Below are 19,402 nucleotides of genomic sequence, written 5' to 3'. Positions count from 1 at the left end.
TGCCTAATTTTCAGGACTCGATACTTGTAGTTTCGAAATGTTGCTCTCTCTGGCGCATTTCTTCGTTTGTTTTGAGTGCACATTATATAACAATTCTCAAAGTCTATATATGCTTAAATGTCTCTCTATATATTTATGCACTCTTTGTTTGCCTTCTCTTCCCAAGCTAGTGAACTAATTTTAAAAATGTCATTAGCTGGGTAGAAAGCATGTGCCAAATAATATATATTTTGACCATAGGGTGATTCTATTTTGAATACATGGTAGAGATCAGACATGGAAGATCGAACATTTTCGCATTCTAAGCTGTGATGTCACCCATTTCTCGACTGCTAATTGGCAAAAGCTCGGCTTTCTGGGGGCTCGCATAAATAGATTTCGAATTACCGGACTGCTCTCAGTTGAATTCGAGCTCAGTGACTGGAAACTGCATCATGAGAACAGCATTTGTTTTGCTTACTTTTCTGTTGTTTGCCGGTAAGTTGAGTGTGGGAACCTGAGAAGCGTAAAACCCATTGAACTCTCTTCTCGTTTAGCAACAAATGCGCAGCAGAATTATGATGGTAGAAATGGCCCCCATCAATTCGGAACACCTGGAAATGAGATCTATATACGGGGCCAGAACTAAGGACACTACACAGTTCCTGGCGTGGAAGGTACCTTCCAAAATTCACCCTCCGGTGGCCACCAATATAATGTCACCGATGAGCAAGGCAATACCTACACTTTTACTCATCCTAAATCGACAAATGCCACGAACTTGGCTTCTTCACCTTTGGCTTTCAGCGCGGGCGGTGTCTTAATTTTGTTATTGAGTTTAATTACCATTTAATTGTGTGTTTACAATTCAAATGTCTCAATTTGTGATTGTGTCCGTCCACAGAAAATCCATTTTCACATCTGTTTACATAAAAATTAACTAACGATTTTCAATGTAGTCAGCATTTAATTAGTAATTACTAATTACACTTATCAAATAATTTTCTCACTATTTATTATAAACAATAAAGGCATTAAATTGCAAATACCATAAGATATTTATTTTTTCTTTAACACATTCAAAAAGTGCGCCATTTCAAATATCGATAGGTAAACAACGTAAGGAGGCAAATTGCAACACAAATAAAATAAAACTAATAAATATGTTTTAAATAATATTGAGGGATATTACAATTTATTATTTAAAAGGTTTTTTTTTTAATTACTTTTTTTTTAAATAGACAAATTAAAATTATTTACGCAACTTCCTAAAAAAATGCACTTTAAAATGGTAGAAAACGTAAGCAAACGTAATGCACAACGTAAGCGATGGGGCCGCCAAAATGCAGCCCTGCGTTTGCCATTCACACGGAAGGAGCCACAGGTACAACGACGAAGGCATATTATTATTATTTTATTTTCCCGCTCCGCAAATTAAAATAGAATCGCCTTGAGTTAACCCTAATCCCGCCGAGACGAGACGAGACTAAGCCATCTGCAAGATGGACCAAATGCTCAGCCCGAACTTCTCGATTCCGAGCATCGGAACGCCGCTCCACCAGATGGAAGCGGACCAGCAGATAGTGGCCAATCCAGTCTACCATCCGCCGGCGGTTCCACAACCTGATCCCGTGATGCCGGCCCCCGGTTCCGGCTCCGTGCAGCAGCAGCAGCAGCAACAACAGCAGCAGCAGCAGTCGGATGCCGGCGGATCCGGTCTCTTTGGCCACGAACCCTCCATTCCGCTGGCCCACAAGCAGATGCAGAGCTACCAGCCATCGGCATCCTATCAGCAGCAGCAGCCCGGCGGCGGAGGAACCACACCGCAGTCCATGATGCAGCCGCAGACGCCGCAGAGCATGATGGCCCACATGATGCCCATGAGCGAGCGCAGTGTGGGCGGATCGGGTGGCGGCGGCGGAGGCGGCAGCGGCGGCGATGCTCTCAGCAACATTCACCAGACAATGGGCCCCTCCACACCGATGACTCCGGCCACGCCGGGATCAGCAGACCCGGGAATAGTGCCGCAACTGCAGAACATTGTGTCCACGGTGAATCTGTGCTGCAAACTGGACCTCAAGAAGATTGCGCTGCACGCGAGGAATGCCGAGTACAACCCGAAACGCTTTGCGGCCGTCATTATGCGAATTCGAGAGCCGCGGACCACTGCCCTGATCTTCAGCTCCGGCAAGATGGTGTGCACGGGGGCCAAGAGCGAGGACGACTCCAGACTGGCGGCCAGGAAGTATGCGCGCATCATACAGAAGCTCGGGTTTCCAGTAAGTCTAAGTGATACGATTAAAAACTCTTCAGTAAAGCTAACCCTTTTACCTTTACAGGCCAAGTTCCTTGACTTCAAGATCCAAAACATGGTCGGTTCCTGCGATGTCAAGTTCCCCATCCGCTTGGAAGGCCTGGTGCTCACCCATTGCAACTTCAGCAGCTACGAACCGGAGCTGTTTCCCGGCCTCATCTACCGCATGGTGCGACCCCGCATCGTGCTGCTCATCTTCGTGTCCGGAAAGGTGGTGCTCACCGGCGCCAAGGTGCGGCAGGAGATCTACGATGCCTTCGACAAGATATTTCCCATATTGAAAAAGTTCAAGAAGCAGTCATAAATAGGATAGCGCTTTATTAGTTCTGTACGTGTACGTTTTAAGGTCGGCGGTAGTTCCGGAAGTCTGAAAGGGGAGCAGCAGCTCCGATCGAGAGAATAAACAACAAAATAAGTTAGCTGTACGGGCACAGGCTTTTATTATTTTGTTTCCGTTAATTACTATTCGTAGAAATTTGAATTTGGACATGGACTAAGAATCATCTACAGGCACTGGGCCATCAGGGCGCCAACGTTGTCGAATTCGATCTTCTCCGTAATGTTCTTCGTCTTGATCTTGTCGTCCTGCGTGGCCACGACGACGAGTCCCTGGCCCTGGTGCTTCCAGCCGTTGCGCTTGATCCAGCTCTCCAGCGTTGAGTCCTCGATGCCGCCGAGCAGCTCCTTGAGCAGATCCTTGCGGATCGTCTGGAAGGTGGTGCTCACCACATGCGAGACGAACTTGCGAATGGAATCGTGGAAGCCGGAGATGTGACGGAACATGCTGCGATTGACCTCGGCCCGCTGCCAGAAGAGGGTGAAGTCGGCGCGCTCCAGGGTGTCGGCCAGATTGATTATGGTCTGCACATTCTCATCCTTCATCTGCTGGGGCAGCAGGAGGCACTTGGCCATCACGAAATCCGTGTGCGGCAGGCTGGTCAGCGACTTCAGCAGGATGGTGTAGGTGATGTCGAAGTTCAGCATGTGCGGGTTGAACTGGTACAGCTTAAGCACGGCCAGATTGGCCTCCAGATCGTAGGTGTTGTTCTTCGCCTGATCCTGCACATAGGCCTCCAGAGTCTTCAGATGATCGGGATTGTATCTATGAGCACAGGAAAAAGCGAGGTTATGTTTGTATACCCTCCTTTATATTGGAAATCGTGCCCAGACTCACCGCTCGATGCAGCCCAGCATCTCCTGGATGGTCTGGCTCTGTCCGTTTTCCATTTTCACGAGGTGCGACATTTTCTACGGCCAAATTGTGGGAAAATCGCAAGTTGACGTCGCGTTTTTTTAATGAACACCGCCGTGTTTTTTTTATAAAGAACGAATTAAAGTGACCGCACGGCGAAAAGTACACATGCCGATGAAAACAAATGGGTTACGGTCACACCAAATGGGAATTAATGGGGGGATTCCTTAAAACTTTTTTAGAACTGATGTAAATTAAAAAAAAATCGTTAAACCAGAATATTATTAGAATTGTTAGTTTAGATTGTTGCCTGCTCTAAAACTCAATATTTTAGCAGTTGGTCTTAATTGGTTAAAATTACTCTTTAAAACCCGCAAGATCTGGGTGATTTGGTCAAAAATCTATTTCCCGCCCCAAAAAGTATTTGAACTAGTAATTAATTCGCAATCAATTAGCATTCAAATCTGAAACTTAGTTATTTTGGCCATTTTACGAGTATTTAGTGGGCAATATAAAAACACCTAAATATTTTAGTGGAAGTTTAATGATTTTAATACATTTACATTAATGTACTTCATGGTTAAAGGAAGTTCTGTTCCATTTTGCTTAATCTGGAAGTTCGTTCATGTGGAAGTGCATGTTTTTGTGGAATCTACATGTTTTGTACAAAAGTATGTACACAATGGTATAAAAAGCAACTTAGTTATATCCGGGAACGGAGGACTATGTCTTGGCCGCCTCGGTTTCTCCGTTCTTGACCGCCTCCGCCAGGTGCTCCTGGCGCTGCTCCTCCTCCATCTCCAAACGCTCCACCTTTTTGATCTTGCTCAGTTTCTCTGAAAGGGGTATTTCATGATTATGATTATGAGTGTCACTGTTTTTAATATGATGCTGTTTTCACTTACTTGCACATTTTAACATTATGGTTCCCCACCAGATGGACCAGCCCCATCCCACAAAGCAGAAGAGCACGGTGAGGAACTGCGAAACCGCCACAATGATGTTTATGATGAAGGATCCAATCCTGGCACGCGCACTGTCGAATTGTGAGAAGCGCGGAATGCCCACGCACAGGCAAAACAGTCCAGAGAGTAGGGTTCCTTAATAAAGGGAAATCTTTAACTTAGTATCGCTTAGAAAATTCCATTCTGACAACCCACCTAAACCTGGAAAAATCACATTGCAGAAGGCGCAGAACCAGGCCAAATAAAGGGGCAACACTGGAATAGCCCCCTTTATTTTCGATGCATACTCCACCAGGTCCACGTGCAGTTTTTTACGGGTGTCCTGATGGTAGAGAAATTGTTTTTAGATACTGTATAATCTTTTTTAGGGGAATACTTGCCTCACTGGGTGGCGGCGCCTTGATACTCATTCTTCGAGCATTGGACTCACGACGCTTCTTTTTGCGACAGCACAGCAACATCAGCCAGAAACGCTTGCAGCATCCCCTGAAATCATAGGGAATATTTTAAAAATTTTTAATAAAGTTAACAAGTAATAATTTATTTGATAATAATTTTTAAAATAGGGTGAAAATAAGCATTATTAATTTAGTTGGATATTCTGTTTAACAAACATGAAAAAATCGATATGAAACGTAGATCGATTTTAAATTATTTATGGCCAGGTAAATTTGACCTGGTCGAAAAGAGTATTTCATGTAAAAATGATATGGATTTTGCATGACCTAAAATCTACCTGACCATATCGATTTTACGGGAACATGCTTTTATTTGTGTAGGTTTGATTTTACTTATAAAATATTCTTTCCCAAAATACTCACTCTTTAACTTGGTTATTAGCAGCATCCGTGGTCGCTGACATTGCCGCCTCCGAGGCGCCTTCCACCACCGAGGACTCGGTGGGCTTTATTCCCAGCTCGGGGTCCTGATCCCGCCAGGACACGGTGCTGCCCTTCTTGTTGGGTCGATTGCCCCGACGACAGGGTATGCAGAAGCAGCACTTCTTCAGCTCCGTCTCATCGCCCGTGGTGGGATCCACCTTGTTGACCGACCGACAGCAGAACACCTTGCTCAGGCAGAGGCCACATTTACCGCGTGCCTTTGGTCCCGTGCTCATGTTGGCCTCCTGCTTGGTCCTCTTGGCCACTTCCTCCTGGACAGGGTCGTCCTCGCCCTCGGAGGAGGCGGGTTTCTTGCGACAGCTCCGGCAGCAGCTGGACTTCAGCCAATCGGTGGCCTTTTTGCGCTTCGGCTTGGTCTCATCGATCACTTGGACATTGGTGGCCGTGGTGGCACTACTGTTGCCGCTCCACAGGACGGGCTGATCCTCGGCGGACTGGTTCCTCTCACGCAGTGAAGGAGACGTTTCCGACCACATAAAGTATATATATTCTTGATCAGCACCAATATCCGAGTCTATCTAGCCATGTCCGTCTGTCCGTCTGTCCGTCTGTCCGTCTGTCCGTTTCTATGCGAACTAGTCTCTCAGTTTTAAAGCTATCGCGATGAAACTTACCCGAAAGCTTCTTTCTATTGCAGGTAGTACATATGTCGGAGCCAGCCGGATCGGACCACTATATCTTAAGGCTCCCAAACAAATATAAGAAAATTCATTGTAACTTTGTAGGAAGTAGGCGTTTGATTCTGACTACTTAAATCAAAATTGAAATAAATCCAAACGCTGAATCTGGAATCCCTGGAACTGCACCGAGTGAGTATTCTTTTATCTACAAGGGTATATAAGCTTCGGCTGGCCGAAGGTAGCTTCCTTTCTTGTTTTAATATAAAAATAATATAATAAAAAAATATACATTTATTTTCTTAGAACAACCCTCAATTAACAACGAAAGCTCGAAGTTTTAATCATGATAGATTGGCAGATTTTAAACTGTAAGGGATTACAGTTTTTTAAGAGGGGTTAAGAATATCACAAAAACCACCAAGGTTCTATAACACTTGCAAAAATAATAATATTTCACAATTTATTGAACTTTTTGATGTAAAATAAAGTGTTGCCTACTTTTAGACACCTTCATAAATAATTTTAATCTTTCAAACTGAATATTATTTAAGACTTTTTAACTTTTTTTATATGGGAAAAAGTAGCCACCAAACCGATTATGACATGGTGTAAAGTAACGTCTAGCCGTGGTCGGCTCACCCCAGTGTCCTTGACTATCAGCCGACCGGATATAGGCTTTTATGGCTTCAGGGATTGGCCAAGTGCCAGGCGGCGGAAGTGCTGTATGATTGGAAAGTTCAAGTTTGTGGGATAGTCCTGAATCACTTCCGCACTTTGCTGGCGTGAAATATAATCACATTCGGAAGTGAATTACCATTAGCGTGGGCCTATGGATCCAGTTCTTTATCGAGTATCTTAAAGTTATGAATAATGCAGTTGCAGTTAGTTGGTGGCGTGTAATGCTAAGTCTTTGGCTTTTGAACTTTAATCTTGGCATAATGAAGTTTCGTTTTTGGGTCGATTTTGAATGGGTCACTCACAATACCAGTAAAATATGTCACGAGAGTTTTGCTATTCGGACGCTTACACAATTTCTTTATGGGTCCATGCCCGTGGCTTTGCTAAGTGAAAGTGTATATACTATATATATATTTATTCCTGAACCACAGCACGCCTGTAATTTCGTTGTGCACCAGCCAACGACCAAACGCAATTTGGAGGTCGGAATTTATTTGACCCGCTCCTGTTCGAAATTCAAACAATACTGCGAGACAGTCGAAATGAATGGAGTAAGTTTTCCGCACTTTCTTGGGGCCTTAAATGCCTGCCGAAGGTCATCAGATGACTTCCAGCGATAGCCTATAATTGGATCTCGTGCCTAATTACCTAAAGAAGTACTTGTCGCCATCGATGAACGAATCCTGGGCCAGATCCACCGTGTAAATGACCGCGTTATTGGGCGTTCCGTTCAGCATTTCGAATTTTGCCGAATTATCTTGGATGGTTATTTCGTATTAATTGCTGGGAAATCATCGACTGGTGAGTTTTCCGAGTTCCGAGCTCCGAAAGAATTTCCCAGCGAGTTAGTGCTGCGGTTGGCGCGATTGTCCGGCCCGAACTGATTTGTTATTGCGGCAAGAAACTTAAGCCGTGTTGCGAAAATACTTTCCCCGTGTTTTCCGCGCACGCTATACTGTACAGTGGGCTCTGGCCGAAAGTGGACTTAAGTTCCAAGGGGAAATTAATTTTCCAAATGGGGGAATACCCACTGTAACGCTGGTCGGTCACACGGTTTCTTGCGGGTTTCTCGCATGGTTGGCTGGAAAACAATGCACTGAAGGACATCGTTACCTTCGCCGACTGCGACGGCGATTGGGACTTCGCGACCTGCCGACGAACGGATTTCCTCAAAGGCGGTTCTTTTGGGTGAGTGCTAGAGGGTCTAGGGTCTTGGCCAACCCATTCCCACCTTTTCCTCTTCGAAATTTATTGACGCACTTATGAGTGGCTTGACGGACCTGTGCCAGCAGCGTCTAGGGCACGGAACTCCTGCCCACACGGCACTGTAAAGTTTTATGTATCATAGTTGTTGGCCAACTAACTACCAACCCCATCCCCTCTGGGGGTTTCCTGTATGTAAATTGGCTGGCCAGGCGCTGTAAGCCTTGGCTGGTGCTTTATGTGGGGATCCTAGGGTCGAGGCAAAATGTTAGTAGTAGCAGTAGTCATTCTGGTCAGCCTTCCCGCCGAAACATTCAAATCATGGCTGAGTAGAAACGGACAGATTGTGTGGCGACTTGACTGATGAATATTCATAATGGTCATAGCGAACATTGGGAATTTAGTAATGCTTTGTCGGTGGGTTCTTTGGCGACAACAACAGGACAATAACCATTCTCAAGGTGTTTAGTAAAAGTATATTAAGTATGTGTAGTAACAAATAAAAGGGGTTTTGAAAGGTCATTAAAGGGGGATTGGGACGTAACCTTATAAGTTACCTTAGGAAAATCTGCAGTCCTTAAATATTATATTCTAAGAGATGTTTAAAATTAAATAAAAGATGTAGTATTGCTAGGAACAATTTTAATTACACTTTCTAGAAGTCTTATTATTATGTAACGATCGTAAAAGATGTAGACCCATAAATTGGTTTTGAGAATTTTCTCCGATCTTTTTTTTTATTAAACACTTTTTGAATACCCCATTTTTTAACCAAAAAAGATTGAAAGATTACTTCAATCAAAAACTTTGTTGCATACTTTTTAAATGTAACTTTTCCATTCATGTCATGTCTCACGTGTCCTGAAACAGTAATGCGTTTTGTATTGTTGTTTGTTTCTATTTATACTATACGTTTTATAGCCATTAATTTGGCTTATCAATGTAAAATTATATGAGTTACAAAAAAAAAAAAAAACTTTTCCATTCACTTTTCAGTGAAATAAATATATAACCTCATAAGAGCCCGGCCGAAGGACTTCAGTTTCCAGTGCCATTTTTCTACTAAATTTAGTATTGTATACTATTTTTAATTTGACAAAACAAAATAAAAAACAAGAGAGAACGCTATAGTCGGGTGCCCCGACTATCAGATACCCGTTACTCAGCTAAAGGGAATGCGAAGGAGATGGAGATAAAAGCTTTGATCCGCCGTAACTTTTTAACGAATGGTCCGATTTAAAAAATTTCTTCTACATTTCGATAGGTATTTTTAAACACAACAAAAATGCATTTTTACTTTTCCAAAATATTGAAATTTTTAAAATCGGATATAAGCGATTGTGGGCGTTAGAGGGGGCGTGGCACCCTTTTGAAACAAACTTGCGCTGCGTAGGTACTCCTAGAATCTGCATGCAAAATGTCAATCTTCTAGCTTTTGTAGTTTCCGAGATCTCAGCGTTCATACAGACAGACAGACAGACAGACAGACAGACAGACAGACAGACAGACGGACAGACAGACGGACAGACGGACATGGCTAGATCGACTCGGCTAGTGATCCTGATCAAGAATATATATAGTTTATAGGGTCGGAAACGCTTCCTTCTACCTGTTACATACTTTTGCACGAATCTAATATACCCTTTTACTCTACGAGTAACGGGTATAAAAACCTCATAAGAGGACTTAGAGGGCTTTAGGGTTTAGTTGGTTAGAATACTGTGACCCACTTGACAATTCGTAACTATCAGGGTGCCTAAGAAACCCCTTAACTCTTAGTAAATCTTCCCTTCTCTCTCTTCTTAAATCTATGCCTATCGTGTTCCCACCCTTTGTTTACTCACTTTGCAAGACCACCGCTTCCTGCCGTGGATCCTCCCTGTCCGTCTGGTGATCTCCGCTTTGCGTCCACCTTAAAATCCGCTCCACTCTCAGGAGTGGGCATTACATTGGCACCCAGATCAGATTCGGATGCATCTAGCACCGTTGGAAGATCGGAACTCTCGCACTCCACCTCCGGCACACTGGCTATTCGATCGGCGGAGCTTTCATTGGGATGCAAAACGGAGACGGAGGCTTCGATGGGTTGCGTGGGTGGAAACGGGGATTTGGGCAGCTCCCCTGAACTCTGAGGAGCAATGCTTCCATCGGCGGTGCCAGTTCGCGAGGCGGATTCACCGGGTCTGGCCAAAATGGTTCCAGAACCGGGAGTGGGCGAAGGATCGGCGGCAAGGTCATTCTCCAGACTCTTCAGATCGGTGAGATTTTCGGTAATGGTCTTGTGGATCTCGTCGGTGGCCTCGGTGACGGTTTTCTGAATATTCTCCAGGGTTTTCTGCGACTTTTCCAGAATGGCAGCGGCATCATTGGACATGGGTTGCTGTGAACTGGTAGCAACTTTTTCTAAAAGAAGTAATAGGTATTTAGATGTTTCTTGTAGGGAGTATGAAAGACCCACCTTCAGTTTCATTGGCCAGTTCCTGCACGGTGGCCACCTTTCGGTTTTGTGGTGAATCCGAACGGTTTTTGCTACTCTTGTTGCTCAGCAGGCTCATCCTGGAGCTCATGCGCACCAACTTGGACATGTTGGCTCCTCCAGATCCTTTGCCACCTGGGGTTGAAGGCACATTTACCTCGCTGGTGACCGCGGGAACTGCTTCAACCGCCTGGAGCACTGCGTTTCCCACCTGGGCAGCCAGTATCCCACCAGCGGATTCGGAACCATTAGCTCCTTTTTCCAGCGCTATTCCAAGGGCTTTTGTGGTGGCTTGTGGTTTCTTGTTCTCCTTTGTAGTTTCTCCAGTGGGTTTGCTCTTAGTAACCTGGTTTTTGGTTCGCACTGGAGGCACTGGCTCCTTGGTCCCATTGCTCTTTACCGCCTCCTTGACCTTCTCCTTTCCCTTCTCCTTCTTTGAATCCTTCGGTGGAATCGCCTTGCCAGTTGGCTTCTTTCCTTCAGTGGTTGGTTTAGGTCCTGTAGGAGTTTTCTTAGCACTCTTAGCTGGTGGTTTCATGGAGGACTCCGTCTTGGTCTTTGGTTTGGCACTTGCAGGGATCTTGGGTTTCGCTTTGGGGCTTCCCTTGGTGGTTGTCACCTTAGCAGCTTTACTTTTACTAGACGTCACTCCCATGGTTTTCACTTTCTCCGGCGATTTCGATCTCTTCTTGGAGGAAGACGGCGGGGATTTGGAGGCGACTTTGCTGGTCGATCTGGTGGGAATACGGGAACGGGAGTTTCTACGAGATAGAATCTCTGGAACTTCCTGCTTTCCCCGACTGGAAACTCTTCTGTTTTGAGTGAAAGCCTCGGGACTAATGGATTTCCGACGACCCATCATCATTGCATTCGCTGGACTCAAGGAGATGGATTTCCGGCGACTGGGCGTGGTGGCTCGCATGCTCCTGTTCCTTGCCATGGTGGCGGGTGAAATGCTAGAGGATCTCAGTGAGGAGTTGATGCTCAGTCGGGAGTTAGCTCGTGAGTTTCCACGGGAATTACCCCTGGAATTGCTCATATCCAAACGGGAATTGGACCTTTCCTGGCGGGAACTGGATCTTTCCAAGCGGGAACTGGATCTTTCCAAGCGGGAACTTGACCTTTCCAAGCGGGAACTGACCTGTTCCAATCGCGAGCCTGGCCTGGAAGGTGGTCCCCTGGAAGCTGATCGCGAATCTCCACCGGGTCTTCCACTCTCCCTCGAGGGCGCTCTGCTGGGATGCAGGGATCTCGAAGGCGACCGATTCATACCTCTCGAAGGAGACCTACTAATGCTATTCCTTGAACTTCTTCCAGAGGCAGTGATTCCGAAATCTTTCAGTGGCGAACTGGAGCGAGATTCGGGGCTTTTTCTTATCGGGATGCGGGATATTGAATCCCTCCTTGTAGAAACCTCCGATGGAGTCTCTGCGGGATCTCCCATCAGTGAGCTTCTATGGGTGGGACTGTGCGCAGAGCTACTATCCTTGTTGGGAGTTCCAATTATGGGTGACAATGTACTGGGCTTGGCAATCCTATCCCGATCCCTCTGATAGATGGACTGCCTTCGCTGACCGAAGCTGGGAATCCGGTTGGGTAACCTATTGGGACTCGGTGCCTGAACCGATTTGCGACGCATCCTGGAGAGCGTTTGAGACGCTGGCAGTGTGGAGAGCGTGGGACGGCGGAAACTGAAATCCGAGGTGGTGGCAGTGACGCTACTCATATTCGAGCTCCTCCGATCCGAGGCCGTTTGCGTGGAGCTCCGACGTTCCGGCGAAGTGGAGCTGGAGCGACGTCTAATGGCCTGGGGTGTTTGGGCTTTGGGAGTGCCCGCATCGAAGGAGGGTCTGCTGAGGTCATCCAAACTGCACCAGTTGGAACGCGGCGGGTTGAGGGACTCCTCTTTGTTGATGATCTTCAGCAGGCCGCGCTGCCTTCGCGTGGGATTCAGATTTGGCTTAAGGGGACGCGGCAGTGCTCCGGGTGGGAAGACAGCCGGCTCCGGGGTGCCCAGATCCATGGTGGAGCCGTAGTGCAGGCGGGGAATGGAGCTGCGATGCGGATCCGTGATCAACGGCAGCGTCTCCATGCTCCTGATCTTCTGGCCATAGGGGAGGAGCAGACTGTGGGTGGGACTCCTGCCCATGGATCCTCTCCTGACCTGAGCTCTCGGCGTAAAGGTGTCGATGGAGGAGGTCAGCGAGTCCCGTTGCTGGAGGATGCCCTTCTGCGGAATGGCCAGCTTGCTCCGGCTGTGCCGTCCACTCATATTGAACTGCACCGAGGGACGTGGCGAGTCATCCGTGGTCATCTGCTGGAGGAGGTGGTGATTACTGGTAATGGAGGAGTTCAACTCGGGCAGTCGGGGATCGGAGCCATAGATGGATCTCCGGCGTGGACTGATCTGCGGTCTGCCGGCCGGCGATGAGGTAGTCGTCGATGTCGACTGAATGGAGGCGTGTCTTCGGCTGGTTATGGAATTCTTGGGAATCCTTGGCGCAGTCGGAACCGCCTGGGCCGTGGAAAGAATGGTGAAAGCAGTCTTCTTGTGCGGACGCGGCTGGTCCACTCTAAAGGATGAGATATGAGATATAAGGATATTACTGTAGCCTAGATTGAATTATAAATGTCGAACCTGTAATCTCCTCCCATGGGAATGGAATCCCTGATGATGATGGGTGACATTTCCCGCTTTAAGCTTGGAGCAGGCTCCACGCTCTGGTTGTCTTCCTGATCCATTAGTTGTGTCCTTGATCTGTGGAAAGGGGGCGGGGCAGCCGGGGGCGATGGCATTCCATAGTCCTCAAGAGAATGCCTCTGGCTACCCATTTCCAGACCCATCTGCTCCTCCAAAAATTGCTGCGGTGAGAGTACAACGTCCCTGGTGACTGACAGCTTTTCACTGGGCGCCACCCGCTCCTCGCCTCCGCTGCTCGAGCTGTTCATCTCCTGGATCATGGTGGCCAGCGGGGAGAGCGGTCCCTCGTCCTGTTTCATGGACATGATATTCTTGGAACTGGGACGTAGTCGTGGGATGCGCGTGAACTCGGGAAAGTGCTGCGGAGCCGGTCGAAACCAGTCCCTGCCAGAATAGGAGTCACTCAGCAAACTGAAAGGATTTTTTGAGATTATAAATACAATAATTAGTATATAATATCAAGATACAATGTGATATCACGATTTAAAACAATAAATTACAATTATTATAAGGGTAACGCATATTAATTTGACCATCGAACAAAGTATTTATTAAAAGTATTAAAAAGTAATATGTTAAGGTGAAAAAGATTAGTTGTATAGTTCTGAAAATGTAAATAGGAAAAAGTATGGTGATATTAAAGGATTAGGTGAAACTTAAGAAATGAAAATATATTCTTAAATTAACAATACAATTATTTTAATTTGTGTAACTTTTAAATACTCTTTCGTTTAAAAATATCGAAAGAAAAATATTTTTTTAAAAGATCCTAAATTATAAGAATTAAAAGATATAAAATGTTAAATGGGAAGTTTAATGAGAAAAGAGTTTTAAATATATTAAATTTATTTGAAATATCTTTAGATATTCTTGGTTTAAAACCATACCCACCCTCTGTGATCCTCCGTCGTAATGCTGGACACACTCAACTTCGGAGGCGCTTGGCTGGGAGTCCTCGCCGGCTCCTCCCCCTCCTCCTGCCCGTCGAAGGACATCCTCTGACCCACCACGGTGTACTCTTCGACTTCGTTCTCCAGATCGTACATGTCCGGTTTGTTGAGGATGTCGTCGGGTGCGAGGAGTCGATAGTTGGGCGATCCCAGTTGCTCCGAACTGGAACCACCGCTCGAGTTGGGCAGGATTTGGATGTCGGGTGGCTGCAGGTACGGCAGGAGGGATCCCCTTGGAGTCCTCGCATAGGGAACACTCGGAAAGATGCGTTCCCTGGCGCCGGGTAGCAGTGTATTCAGCGCCACGGCGGCCACCAGTGCATCCTCCTCGGAGCTCGGCAGTTCCACAGATGCCGTTCGCAACGTTTCAAAGGCCGCCGATCCAAAGTAATCATCGGATTGAAGGGGCGGGGGAACTGGGTCCCCAAATAGGCTGCTATACGGCTGGACATCCGATTCCGAGGGCTGGCGGACGAAGCTCTGGTTGGAGGCGAACGTGGACGGAGCCATCGATTGGGCGGAGAGAATGGAGCGGGTGGTGTGGGTGCGATAGCTATAGTCCACCGGGATGACGGACGGCTGGAATCTGGAATCGCCGCCTGTGGACCTGGGACGCGGGCTGGGATTCGAACTGGGATTTAGGCTGGGATTCGGGATCGGTGGCGGTGGCGGTGACGCTTCTGCTGATGCGGATGGCTTGGGCATCGGGGAGGGGGATGGTGATAGCGATGATGATGAGTACGAGAGGGTCTGCTGCATGGCTTGACATGGGTGCTAACCGATCTCCGGCCCTCATGCGTTCACTATGAAGACTTTCTATCCATTGTTGGTTTTTAGCGCGAAATTCAGTGGATGGTGGAAGGGTATATGGATTCCCACGCAGGATAGTTATACCCCCTTCGCTTTCGTCCTTCGGCTGCTCAGTTTAAGTGCCACAAAACCAATGACGCCAGGAGCTGTTTATTCGAAGCAACAGAATGTATTTAAAAATCACTCACAACACCCAACCGTTTGCACACATCTTTTGATTTTACAGACAGACCAGCGAGACCTTCCGGCTTTTTGCAATGTCAGAGAGACGTACACGCGACGCCTTCGCCAAAGGATTACGGAGTACGACTACGACCCAAAAGAGACCCAAAACCGGAGACCCAAGACCAAAAACCGGAGAGCGAGAGTGAAGGACTGCCGGTTCTATTGGCGATTCGCAGTGATGGGAAAGGTACTACATAGATTTGTTTACCTAGTTACATTGATATAAGATGTTCTTGAGTATAATATTACATTTGACCATATTATTTATAGGTATTTAATTTAATTATTAAAATATTTCTCAAATCTCTTTGATACATTGTAGGTATTTTGAACTTATTAAGTTTTCTGGTTATCTGAAAGCTGTATCTTTTTTAACTGGCAAGTAAAATATCTAAAAAAAGTATAGTTCAATAAAAATGTTTAGCGAACTACAGATATATATTTATGTTATGTTAAGCTAGACTCAAACTATTAAATTATCAATTAACTTTCTTAGTTTAAAACCCATTTTTAGCATAAAGATAAGAAAATGGCAATAAAAGTTGTTTACCCAATATAATAATTTCCTAATTAAACCCACATTTTTTACAGTTTTTTTTAATAGATAAATATTAAAAACAAGTAATTAGGTACAACTGCCTAGATAGCTCCCCCTCCATCATCACTGGTTATTGCGAAAAACAGTAGAGTAATTATTATTGCACGGCTTTATTTTCTAATGCCATTTCACTCCTATAAATAGCTGCGTGTGAGGCGCTGATAAACCCGCCCCGCACCATTGGATTTGGAATCGGTATGGTATGGTATGGCAAGGAATGGAATGCACCTGCTATATGGCTCCCAATCTGTAGCTCCCAAACGCCTTTAGCTTGTCTTGGCTGGGCGCTAACGAGAGCATAACTTGATGAGGAGGTCTCAACAGCCCCCGGGGGAAAGGGAATTGCATTGCGATTGCTTCGGCTTCGGCTTTGGCTTGGCTGCACCGGGATTGCATGTTGCAAATTGCCGCATTAGTGACTGCACTTGAAGTCGAACGACCCGGGAGATGTGGAAGCCAAAGCCAGCGGGCTGAGACTATCACCTAAAAATAAGCGATGTTTTAATTGGAGCTGTGTGGCTCCCATCTGAGTACGCAGATATTTTTGCAGAATGACGTAGCCCGGGAAATAAGGTGTTGGGCCGAAAGGTAGGTGTGAATGAATGGCCTTTGTTCGCATTGATTTTCCTCTGCCTAATATTTAACCTACATTTTATGGCCCGACGCTCGAATTTCGGTGACACACTTTGGGCCACAGGAAGTGACTTGGCCGGCTTTTTTTGTTTTTTTTTTATATTTCTTGTTGTGGCCATGACGCGTGTGCGGAGTTGGCCGGCTCCTTGATTTTAGCTGCCCATTCGCGAATTGGGTTTTGTATTTTTAAACCGTTTGTCGCATTACACGCAGTTTTCCTGCATCTCATTAGGACTCGGTCACACTTGAATAACGTCTCTTAATTACTGCCACGTCCACACTGGCTTTCTTTTCTTTTGTTCTAAGCTCTCAGAGCTCTCAGAGCCCATTATATAATTTACATTTGGTTTTAAAGTTTACACAATATTTCCGAAATAGAATGTATTTGCTGAAAAGCCGCAACAAATAATGGAAACGCGACGAAACGTGGCCGCTGCCTAACTTAAACTGATGGCCGCCCAGCGGTAAGTGAGCAAAAAGGCAGGCCTTCAGGAGAAATATTGCCTACTATACACTTCAAATCCAAAACAGCACACAATGAATGGCCCCACACACAATTCCATTCCCCAGCAGTTTGCACACGCAGACCCGCTGAGATATTGAGACGGGGTTTAGGCGAACTGAAAAGCCGAAAAGAAAAGCAACCGGGGGAAGCCAATTCGCCGCGAGTTTTTTCACGCGAATTTTCCGCTTTTCGCCGCTCTGCGAGGCGGCTGCATTAGTTGTTTGCATGTTTTGTTCATCTGCTCGGCGTGTGCTTCTTTTTCAGCGTTTTCTGCCTCTTAGACAACTTTTGATTATTTCCCCTGGCAGGCTGTGACACCTGTTGGTATGTCTGTGGCACGCGATGTTCAAGCACTCGTATTCCTATACTATACTGCCCCATGGAGGAGCTCAGCTCAGCTCACTCATTTTTCATATTGCCCGGGATGCCCCGCAGTTCGATTTCGATGGCAGTGATCTACTAAATGCACGCTTGTGAAACAATCACGCACTTTCGCTCGTTTCACTTGAATGCACACTTAACAAAGTATTTTCAGATACTAATTTGATTTACTATTATAAAAATATGGTTGCTTTTTTTAATTATATTTATTAAGAGGAAATATAATTAAAATAGGCAACCATATTACTATACTAACTAATGAAAGGTAGTTATTATCTAGTAGATATATTGCAAAAAAGAGGCATTTTGAAAGACTGGATTTCTCAAGCGATTTAAACTGTATCAAAAAAGTCCGTCTGACAGTTTTCAAAAATGTATTAACTGAATGTTGGATTACTAGTATGATTTTGGCAGTTTACTCTTAGATTTTAAATTTCATTCAAAATTAAAGATAAACCTTTCAAAGGTTAATACTAAAAATTCTGATAAATTACATGGATTTTACTGTGATCGCTTTGCATTTTTACATTCGATATGAAATGTAATGAAAAATGTATTGATTTTGACAGATCCTAAAATTGGAGTCATATATTTTATACCGCAGTTACATATTTTATTCAACTAAATAGGTATTAATATCATTTACCAAAAAAAGTAACACTTCGCTATAGGATCTCTCCTTATAAATACTATGATATGCTCCACCTAAGAACATTTTTCCCGTACTCGGCCGAGTACGAAGCCCCTAGCCGAGTACACTGCACTTTTCCTTGGCTTTGGAATAGGGTCAAAACCGCAACAAATTGCGCGTTGCCTTGTGCAGCGGCTAGGAGTCAACAACACTTGGCCCGAAGCTACAACTCCTTGGCCTGGCCGGGCCACCCGGGCACTGTTGCAACATCAAGACAACAACGGCAATGGCAGCAATAACGCTTAAAGACAGGTATGTGTGCAAACACAGGCCACCGAAGCCAAACCCTCGAGAGCCCCCCTGAAATAGGGGGCACTTTGAAGTGGCAGTGCCGGGAAAATCCTTGGCTAATGTCGTGTTAGCCACCCAGAAACCGCCCCTTTTTGGCCAACTCCCACCAACTCGAACCCCAAGTCCAGCAAAAAGTGGAGTCACGGAGTCACAACTCGGGGAATTCCTAGAGACATCTATGAGTTAATTGTTTTAGGCTTTTTCTTTTCACGAAGGAGTTTTAAACTTTTAGAGATTTCGATTTAGCCGACGTATTATCAGGTTTTAAGCACTCTTTTAATTAGTTGTGTATAGTTTTTAGATCGCCCGTTATTTGTAGTTATTGTGAAAAATATTAAACAAAAAAATAACACTTTTTAAATAAAAAACTGAATACCCAAAAAATTCAACGCGCATTTGCATTGATCCGATGCACTGCACTCGCCGTTCGTAGAAAAACTAATCCGCCGTGGGCAAATACCTTCTTATACATCGTCCTGCGCTCTGGAACTCCGCGTACTGACCACTCGGGTCCCGTGAAGAAACCCCCGAATAAAGCCGAAGTCCGTTTGGGCAGCCCGCACGGGTATACGTGGGTCAGTAAACCTACTTCCGGTTGACATAAATACGCCTTGGACATGAAAACTTGGCACTGGCGGCGCGCCGCAAGTTGTTTTTATTGTTTCAAACTTTTTTCGCCATGACTCAAGACAGGTGGACATAGTGGAGTCCACGAATGCAGGTGTGCAGATCCAGGTTTTCCATTCAATTGCCATTCCACTAGAAGAAGTTCCCCAGAAGAAGCCATTTAAACTGCTGGCTACTGGGGAATTAGCCATCTAATCTGGGCTTGGCTAATCATATTGCTGACCCTAATCAATTATGCCGAACCCATGTGGCTGAAAATTCATATAATTCGAAACTGCACCTTTGGGAGCGGCGGGCAATTTCGGTTGCAATAAGATTTTCCCACGCGATATTTAACTTTGCTCCTCAGGCTCCTCAATTTTGTCAGTTTCTTGTCCTCTGCCATATTATTTGGTGTGCTTATGAGGTGGGAAGTTCCTTAGTTTGACCCACTTTGGCCACAAATTAATATCAATTGTGGCTGGCAGATTGCGTGTGCGAATATACGAAATGCTAGAGGAAATCCTACAGCTGGACGAAGGGGATTGAAAGGCATTCAATTGTAATTGGCTGTGACCGAGGATTACACAATGACTAAGCGGTACTCCCTGGCGAAATTAAGTAATAATTATTATGATGTGTATACGCTTATAAATACCTAAACGCGGTAAAATAAAGGTCA

At 45.5% G+C, this 19,402-nt stretch overlaps 4 protein-coding genes across 4 annotated transcripts; 2 read left to right on the top strand and 2 right to left on the bottom strand.

Annotated features, from left to right (window-relative positions):
• Positions 1 to 117: 117 nt before the first annotated feature.
• On the top strand, positions 118 to 884 carry BaraC (Baramicin C). Its single transcript, XM_070213197.1, is given in 2 exon segments — positions 118 to 477; positions 537 to 884. Coding segments are annotated over 2 exon segments (339 nt in total). The 5' UTR covers positions 118 to 434; the 3' UTR covers positions 833 to 884.
• A 450-nt stretch (positions 885 to 1,334) lies between these two features.
• Positions 1,335 to 2,718, top strand: Tbp (TATA binding protein). Its single transcript, XM_017141085.3, has 2 exons — positions 1,335 to 2,258; positions 2,319 to 2,718. Exons 1-2 carry the CDS (start codon positions 1,482 to 1,484, stop codon positions 2,595 to 2,597), a joined length of 1,056 nt encoding a protein of 351 aa, XP_016996574.3. The 5' UTR covers positions 1,335 to 1,481; the 3' UTR covers positions 2,598 to 2,718.
• On the bottom strand, positions 2,710 to 3,634 carry eIF3k (eukaryotic translation initiation factor 3 subunit k). The gene is made up of 2 exons (XM_017141086.3): positions 3,468 to 3,634; positions 2,710 to 3,395 (listed from the first exon to the last, which is right to left on the bottom strand). Exons 1-2 carry the CDS (start codon positions 3,536 to 3,538, stop codon positions 2,798 to 2,800), a joined length of 669 nt encoding a protein of 222 aa, XP_016996575.1. The 5' UTR covers positions 3,539 to 3,634; the 3' UTR covers positions 2,710 to 2,797.
• Positions 3,635 to 4,024: 390 nt separating this feature from the next.
• stum (mechanosensory transduction mediator stumble) lies at positions 4,025 to 16,758 on the bottom strand. The gene is made up of 11 exons (XM_070212133.1): positions 16,263 to 16,758; positions 13,922 to 14,936; positions 12,968 to 13,441; positions 10,312 to 12,902; positions 9,698 to 10,256; positions 6,787 to 6,826; positions 5,272 to 5,795; positions 4,831 to 4,936; positions 4,646 to 4,772; positions 4,391 to 4,585; positions 4,025 to 4,321 (listed from the first exon to the last, which is right to left on the bottom strand). Exons 2-11 carry the CDS (start codon positions 14,737 to 14,739, stop codon positions 4,209 to 4,211), a joined length of 5,547 nt encoding a protein of 1,848 aa, XP_070068234.1. The 5' UTR covers positions 14,740 to 14,936; positions 16,263 to 16,758; the 3' UTR covers positions 4,025 to 4,208.
• Between the last annotated feature and the right edge of the window lie 2,644 nt (positions 16,759 to 19,402).

The sequence above is a fragment of the Drosophila takahashii genome, chromosome 2R (assembly GCF_030179915.1).
Source record: "Drosophila takahashii strain IR98-3 E-12201 chromosome 2R, DtakHiC1v2, whole genome shotgun sequence".
NCBI classification, from domain to species: domain Eukaryota; kingdom Metazoa; phylum Arthropoda; class Insecta; order Diptera; family Drosophilidae; genus Drosophila; species Drosophila takahashii.
The sequence above is the reverse complement of the archived record's forward strand: the minus strand, read 5'-3'. Positions and strand labels throughout refer to the sequence as shown.

Excerpts from the sequence above, each read along its gene's own strand:
- Tbp (XM_017141085.3), top strand. The coding sequence starts at position 1,482 with ATGGACCAAATGCTCAGCCCGAACTTCTCGATTCCGAGCATCGGAACG. Across the intron at positions 2,259-2,318 it reads TACAGAAGCTCGGGTTTCCA|GCCAAGTTCCTTGACTTCAA; the intron begins GTAAGTCTAAGT and ends TTACCTTTACAG.
- eIF3k (XM_017141086.3), bottom strand. The coding sequence starts at position 3,538 with ATGTCGCACCTCGTGAAAATGGAAAACGGACAGAGCCAGACCATCCAG. Across the intron at positions 3,396-3,467 it reads ATGCTGGGCTGCATCGAGCG|ATACAATCCCGATCATCTGA; the intron begins GTGAGTCTGGGC and ends CTGTGCTCATAG.
- stum (XM_070212133.1), bottom strand. The coding sequence starts at position 14,739 with ATGCAGCAGACCCTCTCGTACTCATCATCATCGCTATCACCATCCCCC. Across the intron at positions 4,937-5,271 it reads GCTAATAACCAAGTTAAAGA|GGGATGCTGCAAGCGTTTCT; the intron begins GTGAGTATTTTG and ends CTATGATTTCAG. Across the intron at positions 4,773-4,830 it reads AGGCGCCGCCACCCAGTGAG|GACACCCGTAAAAAACTGCA; the intron begins GCAAGTATTCCC and ends CTCTACCATCAG.